Source organism: Drosophila persimilis, unplaced genomic scaffold (assembly GCF_003286085.1).
Source record: "Drosophila persimilis strain 14011-0111.01,24,50 unplaced genomic scaffold, DperRS2 tig00000000-arrow-pilon, whole genome shotgun sequence".
In the NCBI taxonomy this organism is placed as follows: domain Eukaryota; kingdom Metazoa; phylum Arthropoda; class Insecta; order Diptera; family Drosophilidae; genus Drosophila; species Drosophila persimilis.
Window position 1 is genome coordinate 4106553 of NW_020825288.1, and position 14972 is coordinate 4121524.

Here is a 14972-nt window from a genome sequence, read left to right on the forward strand (position 1 = left end):
ACTATATATAAATAGCGTGCGTGCTTCGCAAAAGAGTTCTTTGACTTTGTCAAACACTGGGCTTCTTGATTGATCAGATCTGAATTATTCATCGGCTATTCATTCTCTGAACTCTGTTCCGTAGGAGATACATTTTTCCCGGGCTTGCTTCGGGGGCTTTTATAAATTGTTAATTTATGGACCTCTAATTCTTGCATGTTTTTGTGTCCGTTTGGAGGCTTATATTTCATTTATTAAATGCTCATTTCGCATTATTTGTCCGTTTAGCCGCAGCTTTGTCCATTAGCCAGGCAGATCCCTCTGCCGGGGGGGCACAGGGCAGGGAATATAGATGGTTCTAATATCTGGGGTCATGATGATAATGAAGCTGATGCGAATGCGAATTCGCCAGAAAGGGGCCGCGGGGCGCGGAGGGCCCATGCATAATGGATTGCAATTATGGTTAATGCGCACAAGTGCGGCACGGTGTGGCCAAAACGTGTGGCACAGGCACAGGCCTGGCAGTCAGGTGTTTGGATTAAAAATGATTTTGTGTACAGGGTACGTTTTTGGCGTTGGAGAGTATATTCGCTAGATGTAGGCCATAGAAAAGGCTACAGTTCCATAAAGCAGCGGTGGACACAGTTTTTGAGTGTTTTTGTGTTGGTAGCCGTCCAGGAACAACATTAATAAGCCTTGTCATGCACACGACATGTATTTGTTGGCGAATTCTTGGGTATTCTCTTTTTTGTGGGTTCGTTTCCGCATCTGGGTGGTGGGTGGTGTATTGTGACGCGCGGATAGCAGTCAGAAACGCACACAGCGAGAGGCGCCCCAGTATGACGCACGACACGTGTGGCACAATGCAAAAAATCTTAAGAAATTCCACAAAACAATGAAATGATTACGAGTCTATACAAAATTGAAGGATAGGTACCTTAAAGTCGATTCTCTCCGCAGTTCCTTCCTGGTTTTTAATTAAATGCTGCGTGCGTGTGTGTGTGTGTGTGTGAGCAAGTAGCGGGATTTGAAATGGAGCATGGCAGGAGTAGCAGCAGCAGCATCGGCATCGGCAACACGGCTGCAGTTTCGTGTGCCAAATGGCTGAAACATAAATTATGGAGAGTCGCAACTTGCCACAGCCACAGCCAATGCGTGCCACTGCAGCCAGAAACTGCAGCATAATCAGATGCAGCCACAGAGGCAATCCGATAATAGTTTGTGGCCCCCGTGCGTGTGTGTGTGTTTTTGTGGCCATAAATTTAGGTATTTCTCTCCGGCGTCTTTCTGGCCTGAGCGATTGCACAACATTTGAGATTTGAGCGTTTCCTAAACGAATGTAGGCAGGATGTCGGCTGCTGGCGTTGGCGTTGGCAAAACTGTTAACAAGCTTACAAGTAGCCACTTAGACATGGGGCAACAGCAGGCAGCAGCCAGCAGCCACTAACAAGCCAAAGACATGGCCAAAGTGCGAGGCTGTCAACGCCTTGCCTTCCGAGCCGAGCCGCGTCTTGTCGTGTCGTGTCTTCCTTGTCGTTGGCTCTGACATTGATGGGGACGGGGGCTGCCCTGATGTTTCCTGCGGTTCTTGTTTTATTACATAAATGAAATGAAATTATGGCATTTGATGATGGAAAATTGCATTTGCCCCAACGGGAAACATGGGAATTTGAATAATTTTCGATGGCTTTAAGCACACCCCCGACGTTCCAAACGGCGGCCACTTTGTGGGGCATGCTCCGTGCTCCAATTAGAGGCAGTGTGCCATAAAAGTTTACATGTGTACCCACATTTTAGTTGTGCATTATTAAAATGCAAAAGTGTTGCAGAAATGCACGAAAACACACTCGCCCAGGCCCATTCCGAAACGATTCAAGTGTCTCAAGAGCACGAATCGATTGGAATTCGAATGCATTCCGTCAATGGCAGGCATCATCCGTGGCGTCCGTGGCTGCCGCTCAAGTGTTTCAATGAAAGGTTAACAACACTCTACAAAGAAACTTTGAATGGCTTTTCATAATTGCTAGCCCATGGGGAACGGGGGAAAGGGGTAAAGAACGTTCTCTGGCCATAATGATGATGATGGCAATATAAGGCCATTCAACGGCCTGTCGATGCCACTCGGCAATCGGAAATGTGCGTACAAATGGCCCAGGCCCAGGCGCAGGCGACCGGCAGGCCAGCAATTATATAATTGAATTTACCATTGCAAGGACATCGGACAGCAGGAGCATATGCACATCAATCAATCGGGCTAATAAAGCAATTAACATGGTCAATGGGTGGGTCAGAAATCAATGAAAGGTCCACCCCCCCCTGGGGCCCAATGACCAATGACCGCTGGTCCGCCGGACCGCTCGTCCGCTCGTCCGAAAACGGAAATTACAATTTTGTGCTGCGATTGCGGGTATTTTAATTTATGCCTCTCGCAAATTGGATTTTGACGCACGCCCGCCCCCCACCCCCTGTCCAAAAAAATGCCCATTTAGCTTAGTCGGGGATTAGCCCCGGCAAAATGCTGAAAGCCCCTGAATTTTCGTTTAAATTGAAAATGTATTTTCGCTCTGTAGGCAGTTATGCCAGTCAAACGCTGAAATGTAGGCTACAATTTCTGCCGGGAAAACAATCAATGGAAAGGCAGCAGCACCAGGAGCAGATGGAAAAAGATGGAGCCGGAGCCGGAGCCGCGGTTGAGTGCAGCTGCGGCTGCGGCTGCGGCTGCTGCAGATGATAAACAGTCAAAGAGTTTTTCCAAAGAAAGCCCGCAAGGATAGAAAGAGAAGGAGCTGGGGGCAAAGCCCGAGAGCAAGTTTTAGAATGAAAACTCGACTCGACTGCTGTCTGCCGCTTGCTCGGGAGCGGGGGAGGTAGGGAGGAAACTTTTGAAATGATGATTGAGGTATGCCTTAATTGGATTGTTTGCCGGGATTGTTTTGCACCTTAATTGCATTGAGCAGGAAACGGGGGTTTTCAATTCAGAACAGTAGTCAGGTTGAGTCCTTCGAAAGTGAGCAAAATAGAACAGATGTGTAATTAAGATTTGAAAGACTTGCTTTCAAATTGAATTTCTCTGCAAAATTGTAGAGAAAGTCTGAAGCGGATATTGAATGGCTGATGTTTCTTCAGGTAATGGGAAATTCGAAAGTTTAAAGCAGCTCCGAGAGTTTTACAGTCTTTCTGACGGCACTGAGAACAGGACTGGCGTTCAGCTGTTATACGAAAATATAAGCTTTGTCCAGAGATTGTGGGGCGTTTCACACTTTTGATTCAATGATTAAGCCTGTCGTTGTTCAAATAAATAAAACTTAAATTATAAGCAGAGCTCGCAATCAACTCTCAACTCTTTAAGGTGCTTTCGTGCTTTTACATACGCAATGAAAACGGAGCTTCCAAGCAAAAACTTTCGTCTCGATTCTGTTTGTGATCACAGGCTGCCAAAGTGTATTTTTCGCATGTATGCATGTATGTACATACATGTGTTCTTGTGCTCGAGAGATAAGCTTTACAAAGAGATCGGCTGCTTGTCTCTCACTCTCGCCCACACACCACAAACAAAAAGCTTTTAGTGTGAGACAGACGTGTTCAATTGTGCTCAACCGAAAGCACGAAACAAAGACACCCACACAAAGCGAAGGTAGAAAAGGTGTTCGGGTCAGTGAGAGATAAGAGAGCAAGTAGGTGCGCTTGTTTTTTTTTGTTTCTCCGTGAGTAGATCCCTCTGTTAAATGTGTTTGAGGGATATTTAAGAGCTCTTCTAGATAATATCGAGCGGGGATAAATACCAGTTCGGGTCAGTGGGAGGCTGGGCTTGGCTCTTCAGTAAGCAGAAAAATGTAAGTGTTCTTCTGAATATATCGAGCACACCCAATTCCACTGCCATTTACATGGTACTTAAAACTGATTGAGTAAAAACCGCCTGGCCCGCGGCTGTGTAAGGGCCAAACGACTGAGTATAGAAGGCAGCAGAGAGAGAGAGAGAAAGAAAGAGCAAGAGGTACAAGTAGATGCAGTCACAAAAGTGGAGCATATTTACCCAGCCAACGGCAAGCGGCAAACGGCAGTGGCACAAACTGTCGATTGTGGAGATGTGTGTGTGTGAAGGGGGGGCCAGGGCAGAAGCTTGGACTTTGAGCCTGCGGCGGAGGCAATCCATTTCAAAAGCAGGCTCCGGCAAGCACTTGACTTGCAATTGGCGCCTGCTTAAAAACAGCTGCCAACAGTGGCGGACATCATGTTCTCATCGCCTTTGTTGGCACTCCTCTCTTTGTCTCCAGGATGAGGGCTGGAAGCTGAATCGCACCAACTACTACCAGGAGGGATGGCTGGCCACGGGCAATGTGCGCGGCATTGTGGGCGTCACCTTTACCACCTCCCATTGCCGCAAGAACATGGACTATCCGCTTCGGACCAACTACAATCTGCGCGGCCATCGATCGGATGTAAGTGGAGCATCCGGTACAAGCCATCAATCCTTCTCTAATCTCTATTTCCCCCTTGGCAGGTCATCCTGGTCAAGTGGAACGAGCCGTACCAGAAGCTGGCCTCCTGCGACAGCTCGGGCATCATCTTTGTGTGGATCAAGTACGAGGGCCGATGGTCCATTGAGCTGATCAACGATAGGAACACGCCAGTGACACATTTCTCCTGGTCGCACGACGGACGGATGGCCCTCATCTGCTACCAGGATGGCTTCGTTCTGGTGGGCTCTGTGGCGGGACAGCGCTATTGGTCCTCCATGCTGAACCTGGAGTCGACCATCACCTGCGGCATTTGGACGCCCGACGATCAACAGGTATATTTCGGCACCACCCAGGGCCAGGTGATCGTCATGGATGTCCATGGGGCGATGGTGTCGCAGGTGCAGCTCTCCAACGATGTGCCCATCACCTCGATGGCCTGGTCCTGCGAGAAGTTCAAAATGGAGGAGGGCGAAGAAGCAGAACCCGGCGTGACCAATGCGGGTGAGTGCGGGAGAATATCTCTCTCTCTCTGGACTATCCCCAATAATCCTATCTCTCTCTTTCCCCATAGCCAAACGCTCGTTTGTGCTGGCTGTTAGCTTCCAGAATGGATATATCTATCTGTTGAAGTCGTTCGACGACGTCTCACCCGCACATATCAACACTTGCCTCAACGGCGCCCTCGGCATGGTCATGGAGTGGAGCAATTCCCGCGAACTGCTCGCCGTGGCTGGGACCCTGCGCACCGGAATGGATGGCCATGGCCTGAAGCCATCGGATGACCCGACCACGCCCGCCAGCTACACGAATCTGGTCAAGTTCTACACGGAGACGGGGGCGTGTCTGTATCAGGCGCATATACCCTGCAACAGTGCCCCGGTGTCGGCCATTACGTGGGGCCACAACGACAAGCGTCTGTTTATTGCCACGGGAACGCAGGTGCACATTGCCTGGGTGTCGCGGCGGGTGGCCTCGCTGCAGTTGCTCTGCCGCCTGGAGATTCAGGCCAGCGTGGGCTCCGAGACGCTGCTGCCACTGCTGCCGTTGCCTTCTAGGATTAAGTCTCTCATTGGCAATCTGTTTGCTCAAACGATACGAGTGAGTGCATCATCTGTTTGCCTCCCTTTCAGTGATTTATGATCTCTGATGCACCTTTTTTGCAGTGCTGTGTACCTGATCTGAAGTCGCTGCGCGATTTTGTGTCGCGTCCACCGCTCTGCTCCACGCGACTCCACTGCACCATGATCCGGCACGACGATGACTCCAATCTGAGCTCCGGCACCTGCTACACGCTCTACCTGGAGTATCTGGGGGGTCTGGTGCCGCTGCTCAAGGGCAAACGCACCTCAAAGATACGCCCGGAGTTCGTCATATTCGATCCACAAGTGAATGGTGAGAGAGAGACCCCCCTGTTTCCGCCTCATTTCTAAACGTTTTCCCTTTTGTTAGATGCTTCTTTGTACTTTCAATACTCCGCGGAGGCCAAGAGCTCGTCGGGCTCCAGTCAGTCCACCACCACGGGCAACAGCGGACGCACCGACTCCTCGGACAGTGACTTCGAGGAGCGATCATCGCGCTTTGGTTCGCCCAGGACGCCGCGCAAGAAGCGAGTGCGTCCCAAGCGTCGCAACCAAGCGGGCGAGCGTGTGGGCACAGCAGGAGGAGGAGGAGCAGCAGCAGGAGGCAATGATCCGGACAGCCTGGACGAGCTGGCCTACGTGGACACACTGCCGGAGGTAAGGGGCATCCAACGTCTACCAGGCACATGCAATCACTGATCCCTCTATCTCTTAAGCAGGAAGTCAAGCTGGTGGAGGTGACCTCCAACATTTGGGGAACGAAATTCAAGATCCATGGACTTGCCAAAACCGTCCCAGCCAATTTAGGCCAAGTAACATATAAGACGTCCCTTCTGCATTTGCAGCCGCGTCAGATGACGCTGGTGATCACCGAGCTACGCGACGATTTTCCACCTGGTCCCGATCCCAGCTTCAATCCCAATATCTTCTCCGAGGACGAAGACGAGCAGCAGCAGCAGCAGCACCAGCAGCACCACCACGAGGCAGTGCCGCAGGTGAATGTGACCACGCCCCAAGATGTGGCGACCGCCCTAAAACCGCCGATGATGCCACAGCGACGCCTGCTGGAGGGTGCCTCTGCCCCACTTATTGCACCCATGTCGCCACGCCCCAATCGAATACTGGCGCGGCACAAGAACTCGCTGACGGTGAACGGGGGAGGAGGCGGGGAACGAGGCTCAAACGCAGGACTCAGTCCGTTGGCGCGGGCCGAGAGCTACGATGATGATTCATCCAATGACTCGCAGGAAGCAGGAGCCGCTGCTGCTGCCGCCGCCTGCCAGTCCACCACCGTGCTGCTGCATCAGGCACCCTCCTCCAATGGCTCGGGGCCCAGCAGCAGCAGCAACGGCAACGGCAGCAGCAGCGGTAGCGGCAAGAATCTAACACGTCCAAAGACCATAAGCAGCTTCAAGAACAGCTACAGCCGCTCCAGCTCCAATTCCAGCTGCCAATCGCGGCACGCCATCTCGCCGCTCTACTGCGACGGGGCGGTGCCCACGCTCCAGTCGCCCAAGAATGCGGTGGCACCCTCGGACATTATTTTCGAGAGGCCTGCAGTGCCGGGCGCCGGGCAGACCACCCTGATGTCCTACTCGAGCAATGCGGACTATGCCAACAATGTGGTCCAGGTGAAGAATGCTCTGATGTCGGAACCCGTGCGTTCAGCCAACAGCCACGTGAACCCCGTGCCCCTCAATCTGAATCTGAATCTGGAGCGCATGGATGCGAGGCAGGTCAAGTGCATGGCGCCGCATGCATCCGCATCCACATCCACATCGAAGCGACGTGATATGCTATACATCGACGAGGAGACCCAGTCCCCGACACCCACCACGAGCAGCAGTAGCATGAAGCGGACGCCCACGGTGGTTTCCATAGCGCCCGCAATGCCCGACTCCATTACGCGCAGCTGCAGCGTTGGCTACCTGGACTCCGTGGCCATCACGCCCTCCGACGAGGCACTGTCCGCCCTGCGCAAGGAGGCGCCCAACAAGCGTCTGGTGCTGGTGGACAAGCGACGCAACCGCCGGAAGCGGCAGCAGCAGGAAGATGCGCGACGGCACAAGCTGCAGCAGACGGGCAAATCCAAGAGCTTGGACTCGTGTGATCTGCTGTCGCTGCAAACGAAACTGTCCAGCAAGGAGCACGAGCTGGTGGTGAAGAAACTCCAGGAGATCTCCGACAGCAGTGCCTGCAGCAGTGCAGCCAACACGCTCTGCTTCAAGTGCCGCAACAACATGAATCCCAGCAGTGCCTGCAAGCGGTGCCAGCCCACGTACAACGCTGTGCTCGACGAGATCACGGCTGTGGTCAGCGTGGAGGCACCCGCGAAAGAGGCTCCGCCTGCCGTACAGCCACTCACAGCCACACAGCCAAAGCCCGCGACCAAGAAACGCTTCGATGTCATCACCAGCTTCACGGACTCTCCGCTCTTCACGCGAAAGCATCGCTTCGGTTACGGGCGCAGCAAAGATGGTGCCGGGACAGAAAACTCCACCCCAGTGTTGGGACGAAAGCAGGATAACACGTTCAGCTTTGTCAAGCAGCTGGCCGAGGTGCGCTGGCGTCGCAAGGAGCCACCGCCACAGGGGCAGGTGAATGGATCCAGCAATGCCAGCACCATGGAGAGGCAGCAGCAGCCAGAAACAACTGGAGCCGCCGCCTGCGGTGCCGTAGAGGCCACGCCCGTGGAAGCCAAGGCATCTGTGTCGCTGCACACCCAGGTAGGAGGACTGCCTCCATCTTTAAGAGTATTTTTTTTTTTACAAATATTATCCTCTTTAGGCTCTTACAACTTTGGAGAACATAATCAGCCGCCTGCGGGATCTGGACGAGGGTCGTTTGACGCCACCGTCGACGCCACAGCGTCTGCCACGCAGCTCTCCGGCCTCGCCGGCGGCCAGCAAGAAGAACAAGCGCCAGCAGAGCAATTCCCCCATACGCCACATCCTCAATTCTCCGCTGCTCAATCGCAGGCAGCGCAAGAAGCCGAGCATCATCGAGAGCTCGGACGATGAGGGAAACCAGACGAACGGCTCTGGCGCAGAGGAGAGCAGCAACAATGGTGGGGGCAATGGCAAGCAGTATCGCGACCTGGAGACATTCCAAAAGGCACAGCTGCGTCAGAAGGTGAGATCAAGAGCCCCCAATCCAAATCCAAATCAACTCTAAGGGAAGTCCTCTTATCCACAGCTGAAGCGCGGCAAGATCGAGCCGAATGGCAGTGCCAGCTGTGCCAATCCGGCACCGGTGCGTCGGGAATTCGTGATGCACAACAAGGCGCCCATGTGGAACGAGATGAGTCAGGTGTATCAGCTGGATTTCGGTGGCCGCGTTACCCAGGAGTCAGCCAAGAACTTCCAAATTGAGTTCCGTGGCAAGCAGGTGAGCACCGCACATTACTTTCCTCAAAAATATGTCATTTAATTCCTGCTCTAATCGCACCATTAGGTCATGCAATTTGGTCGTATCGATGGGAATGCCTACACATTAGACTTCCAGTATCCCTTTTCCGCCCTACAAGCCTTTGCCGTGGCTCTGGCAAATGTAACACAGCGACTAAAGTAATTTCCGAGGCAGGGTCAATGTGAATGTGTGTGTATATCGCAACGTATCGTATCCGTAACAGTATCCGTATCCGTATCCGTATCCTTATTGTGCATTGCATTGCGCTCTACAAAATGTCGCCAGCTGATTGCAGCAGCAGTTGCTTTTTTGGCCTATGCTATACATATATTTTTTATACCAAATGGCAGACGACAGACGACGAAGACGACCGACCGACCGATTAGCGAAAATTTGCCTTTTCATTTTGTATATAATGTATTTATATGATATGATTGTGTGTGTATGGTCTTTAGGTTTCTGAACAGATGCCGTATCGTATTTTTAGTGAGCGTAATGAACACGTACCACCACACCACTGATTGAAGGTTTTGCCATATGCAAAAAACATATGTAGTGCATATGCATAATGGGTGTCACAGTCCGATCCATTTTTGTGCAATATTTGTATGACAAATTTTTTGGATTAAGCGTAGCCGGATAGCCGGAGAAGGTGTAAATTTGTAGCCGTAAACGATGTAATATTTTAAAAATGTAAAACCCAAGCAACTAAAATGAGATCAGAGTCGATTTTTAACACTAGTTTGTACAAGAGCAGCCTTTTTTGCATAGAGCTTCGTTTCTTGCTTTACTCGATTTAAGTGCAATACAAAAATTCCTTTCGTTAACACTCTAATAGACATAAGCCAATATGAATATGAATATGAGGCCCCTGAACGGGGGAGGGGGGGAGACGTAAAAGCGATTACTTAATGCTAGGCCTAGCATACTCGTATTTTTTATATGTGTAAACAAATTGGGAAGTGAATGTTGGAATGGAAAACAAATCTCTGTGCTTTTTCCTCTTACTCTTTTTGGTAGTTAGGCTTAAATTCAAATGAAAATTCGTTATTGTAATTGTTGTGAATATTGAAAATAAGCACCGGAGTCGTAAACGATTTAGGCGATCTACTACATTCATACATACATCATTAAATAAATGTATTTTACGTGAATAAAGGCTTTCGTTTTATAAAAATAACAACATAAATATATCAGATATCGTGTAAACACAACCTAAATATTGCACCATGAAATAAGATATGAAAATATCCCAGCTATATACAGATTCTGCTCGTATCACGTCTTTTTAAATTGCTTCTCCAGTTCGATCTCGGCCTTCTCCCAATCTGGAATGGTTTTCTCCTTGATGTGCCACGAGTCGGTTTTGGGTCCCTTTTCCTCAGCTGCTCAGAGATGTCAAAAGAATAATAAAATATAGAGCTCTTCCGTAGATCAACAAAAACCACTCACAGGTCTTGAATCGCCTCACGCCCTCTTGCATGTCCGTGACCATTTCGGATGTCACATTCATGACTTCATTGTAAGTGCCGGCATAGAAACCGGGACGGTTATAGGCATTCGCATTCTCCAGCACAGCGTTTCGGTCGTGCATCAGCGAACCCATGGGAAATTTGGCAATCGAGAAGGCTAAATTTACGGCCTGACCAAGGGCTGTGCCCGTGGCAACGATTCGATTCACCAGGCCTATGCGCAGCGCCTCACGGGCATAGACACGTCGACCCGTTTCAATGATATCCAGGGCATTCGAGAAGCCCACTGCGGCGGCCAGACGCACTGTGCCGCCATCGCTAATCGGGACGCCCAGGCGTCTATTGAAGAAACCCAGAACAGCTGTGTCTTCCATCACTCGGAGGTCACACAGCAGGGCCAGCTCCAGGCCACCGGCCACACAGAAGCCGCTAATGCCACACACAATGGGTTTGCGTGGATGCCGCCGTGTGGGTCCCACAGAACCCTCATGACGCAACAGAAAGTTCAGGCTGCCTCGATCCGCCTCTGCTTGGAGTTCCTCCAGATCATAGCCGGCACAGAAGGAGCCACCAATGCCGTACAACACGCCCACGGGAGACGTATCATCCGCCTCGAACTGGCTTATGGCTTCGCCCAGTTTTTGTGCAGTAAGTGCATCGATGGAGTTGCGCTTTTGTTCCCGATTCAGGCCGATCAATGTTATATGAGAATCCTTCTCTACGAGCACTGTGGGAGCGTCACCACTGTCCTTGCTTTCTTCCACATGCCTAGCAGCTGTTAAACAAATACTCCTTCTGGCTGAATTTGAACAGTTTACGCGTGGAAACAGTTTATAAACAATTCTAATCATTTCACCGCGAAAACAACTGTGCAGTGTTGGGCAATGTTGAAATTGTCGTCTTCAGAGGCGAAAAGGGTGTGTTGATTGTATGGTTGTGTTTGTGTGGAAAGAAACAGAATCTTAACCCATGGTAGACCAATGGTTATTAAAATGTACTCAGCGAAAGAGATTAAACTTTGAAAAACATCGTGTTTGTTTTTACTTATATGGTAATATATATATATATTATGTAGCCATTCATAATTTTGCTTCAACATTTTTTGTTATATTAAAATGTTCTTTTACATAATATATAAATATTAGTTAAAATTCTTTGATATCTTTTTTATATGCTATTTATATAATATAATTTTGAATATGTAATTTGCTTGTTGTCGGGACATAAGGGTTAAGAATATATCAACAATCCTTCCGCATCAACAAGCAAGCATGTACTGCACTTCCGACGAGACCGCCTTGTATAATTCCATCATGGATAGGATGGATCGTAAATGACATTATAGAAAAAGCATTATTTTCCGCGGCCTAACTCAAGCTGTTCGCCTGCTTAAACAGAGGGGTGTTGAGTGGGCTAAGTTCGTCATACACTTATGATTCATGGTCACACTGGTGGGGAAAAAAAGAAAATACATTTTAAAACTCTGCGCTGCCAATAAACAGATATTTACAAGTAAAAAAATTTACAATTTGTGTGGAAAGTAATCTTTGAACTGCGGCGCGTGTGCCAGCGCATTGCATTCGTGGAGTACACAACCATTTCCAGTGATATAAGCAAAGTACAAAACAGTCGCCGCTTCCTCTTGGACCTCGACTACGCTCACTGAACTCCCGTTTGCAGACAAAGAAAGGATAGGTTAAAACGGTAACCAAACAATCCCATTCCATTTGCGTGAATATGCAATTACTGCGGCGGGGCAAGGACTGCAACAATGGATGGCGGGGTAGGGCATGGGCGTCCACAACAAAAGAACGCGCGAGTGTCGGCAAGCGGCGGCCCGCCCTGCGCCCAGGCGTTGCATGTGGCGTAATGTCTCACTTGAACTTTAATTGAATTGGCATCCGTATTGTGGTTAAATCATGTCAGACCGGAGGCGCCGTCAGACAGTCGCGCCGCCCTGCACGCCCGTCCGCCCACCCTGCATTATTAGATCTTAATTGTGTCTATTTTTATCAGTGCGCGTCTGCCGGTGCGGTGGCTTCCGCGTCACCGCAACATTTGGGCGCACTCGTCTGTCGACGCGCCTCCCCCACGCGCTCCACCCATGCATCATTGGAGGCTCCCGAGGGCCCTGGTTCTGTGTGTTCTCTGGCCTCTGGCGCAGCGCAACTGTTGCCATTTGCTCTGCTCTGGTTGTGTGTTTTCCTCGCTGTTCCCATTATTTTCTATGAGTGGCGCAGTCGAGTGTCGCATCATGATCTATTTTCGTAAATTTTATTTGCAAAAACAAGAGTCTCTCCTCCGAGCAGAAACGAGACTGTCGTTTTATGTTTGTTGTTCTGGCTGTGGGACACACCTTTCGAACGCCCAGCCTTTTGATCACACGGAGATATACGGGTGTATGCCAGGTTGTTAGTCGCGGGTGCAGCAGTTCAGTTCTGTAGACCCTAAAGGCAATTAAAGTATGTATTCAGAAATGTGGTATGTGGTATGTGGTCAGAGCTTGCCACAACAAAGTTTATTGCCTCAAGTAGAACTTAATTAATTGAATTAAGCGCGCACGCATTCATTGGAAAGACATTCTCACATACGAGTGCACACTTATACTCACGTCTTTCTCTGTTCGTTCTCGTACTCTTTTGCCGGTCGCACAGCACACATAGTCACGACTCACGATGTCAACCGGAAGGCCCATAAAATGTGTTGTCGTTGGTGACGGCACCGTCGGAAAGACTTGCATGCTAATCTCCTACACAACAGACAGTTTTCCCGGTGAATATGTGCCTACAGTGTGAGTATATCCGATACTTCTTCCGGTTCCTACTGATTGAGATCATTACTAACTTTTACCATTGTTTAAATGCATAGCTTCGATAATTACTCCGCACCCATGCAAGTGGACACAATACAGGTCTCGCTGGGACTCTGGGATACAGCGGGGCAGGAGGACTACGACCGCCTGCGTCCACTCTCCTACCCACAGACAGATGTTTTCCTGATATGCTACAGCGTGGCGAGTCCCTCGTCATTCGAAAATGTCACCTCGAAATGGTATCCGGAGATAAAGCACCACTGTCCCGACGCGCCCATTATTCTAGTTGGTAAGTTGCCAGCTCATGGCTCATGGCAGCTCTGCCCATTCCCCCAAGAACGAGTTGTATATGTGGCGTATTGTATTGCAGGCACTAAAATCGATTTGCGGGAAGATCGTGAGACGTTGAGTGGCCTGGCCGAACAGGGTCTGACGCCGCTAAAGCGCGAGCAAGGTCAGAAGCTGGCGAATAAAATACGCGCTGTGAAATACATGGAGTGCTCCGCCTTGACGCAGCGCGGCCTTAAGCAAGTAAGTCATCAGAGTGGCGTCGGGCGCACCCACTTACGCACACACGAGCATATGATCTCACTTATCGCTTTTTCCCTTGTGTTGCATTTTAGGTGTTCGAAGAAGCGGTGCGTGCCGTACTCAGACCAGAGCCATTAAAGCGACGTCAGCGAAAGTGTCTAGTTATGTAAATAAGATAGCAGCAAGTTATTTGCTTTGTAACGACCACAAAGAGAGAGAGAATACTCGGAAGCAGTAGCACATACAACACACAGACAGAAAGCACACCTTTTGAGCGCCCTCATCTACCTTAAAGTGAACACGAATCAAAAACAGACAAACAGACGACCAACTCCTTTCATTGAGCACTACTGAGCCACACTCTTTGTTTAAGTTCAAAATTATTTGTATCGTATTATTGTGGAACAGACAGCAAAACGACTCCCTCCCGTAAAACAGCAACAGCAGGAACAGGAAAATCAATCGAATGTATCTAAATCAGCTATAGAAATCTAGTCAATTGAATCGAATGTATTTGAACTAATGGTAACAGGCAGCAGCGCACGAGAAAATTATAATGAATCAAAGCATTGGTTTCGTTTCGCATATCATATCTCCTAATTTCCCCCCCATTAAATGTAATATAATTATCTAGCCAAGAGTTAAAGCAAAAAAGCCCTCTCCTAAAACTAAAGCCCAGGCCAATCCCCGCGTGACGACGACGAGCTCTTAGATAAAGCATCCTTTATACGATATTTAAGCATATTGCATTTTTTTACTCGACAACTCGACCCTCGTCGAACCGTTATCATAATCACGCTTACTTGACGCTCATTTGACACTTCTGTCGCTTGGAAATTGTAACCAACTGTTGTTTTGTTTAAGTATTATTTTATAATTACTTATTTATTATCCTAACTTTAAAGAAGGCAATGTTTAAACAACTTTTACGGCGTAAGGATAGCAAAATGGTTTATGTAAATGGAATGGAAAAACTGCATTTAAATGTGACGACGCGACTCGAACAAAACAGAGGAACAAGAATCAAAAGAATCGAAATAGATCGAATAAACAAAAGCAAACAATTTTCAAAACAAAGAACACTCAAAGATGCGTGAAGATGAGATGAAATCCCAGGACAATTTTTTTACGAAATATATATACATAAACTATATTTAAAATCTAACGAATCGAATGTCTTATGTAAATGAATTGTAAACGAAGGGCGTAAACCTGATTTAATACTTACGAG

General features: G+C 49.1%; 3 protein-coding genes across 5 annotated transcripts in view; 2 read left to right on the forward strand and 1 right to left on the reverse strand.

Moving 5' to 3' along the window:
* Positions 1-10106, forward strand: part of LOC6595122 (tubby-related protein 4) — a 31899-nt gene extending 21793 nt beyond the window's left edge. Inside the window, exons 3-11 of one of the 2 annotated variants that reach the window (XM_026994937.1) lie at positions 4254-4418; positions 4481-4940; positions 5011-5537; positions 5603-5831; positions 5889-6175; positions 6235-8244; positions 8306-8650; positions 8714-8905; positions 8972-10106. In XM_026994937.1, coding sequence (XP_026850738.1) covers positions 4254-4418; positions 4481-4940; positions 5011-5537; positions 5603-5831; positions 5889-6175; positions 6235-8244; positions 8306-8650; positions 8714-8905; positions 8972-9088 — 4332 coding nt within the window. In that variant the 3' untranslated portion in view covers positions 9089-10106. The remainder of the gene's footprint in view (positions 1-4253; positions 4419-4480; positions 4941-5010; positions 5538-5602; positions 5832-5888; positions 6176-6234; positions 8245-8305; positions 8651-8713; positions 8906-8971) is intronic. The other variant, XM_026994942.1, reaches the window with a different exon arrangement.
* On the reverse strand, positions 10050-11249 carry LOC6595121 (probable enoyl-CoA hydratase). The gene is made up of 2 exons (XM_026984236.1): positions 10379-11249; positions 10050-10311 (listed from the first exon to the last, which is right to left on the reverse strand). Exons 1-2 carry the CDS (start codon positions 11247-11249, stop codon positions 10205-10207), a joined length of 978 nt encoding a protein of 325 aa, XP_026840037.1. The 3' UTR covers positions 10050-10204.
* Positions 11250-11909: 660 nt separating this feature from the next.
* Positions 11910-14866, forward strand: LOC6595120 (ras-related C3 botulinum toxin substrate 1). Of its 2 annotated transcripts, none has more exons than XM_002020015.2 (5): positions 11910-12102; positions 13053-13189; positions 13267-13499; positions 13581-13741; positions 13834-14866. In XM_002020015.2, exons 2-5 carry the CDS (start codon positions 13074-13076, stop codon positions 13909-13911), a joined length of 588 nt encoding a protein of 195 aa, XP_002020051.1. In that variant the 5' UTR covers positions 11910-12102; positions 13053-13073; the 3' UTR covers positions 13912-14866. The 2 variants fall into 2 exon arrangements, with proteins under 2 accessions (XP_002020051.1, XP_026851037.1); XM_026995236.1 differs by lacking the exon at positions 11910-12102 and adding an exon at positions 12771-12860.
* The last annotated feature ends 106 nt before the right edge of the window (positions 14867-14972 follow it).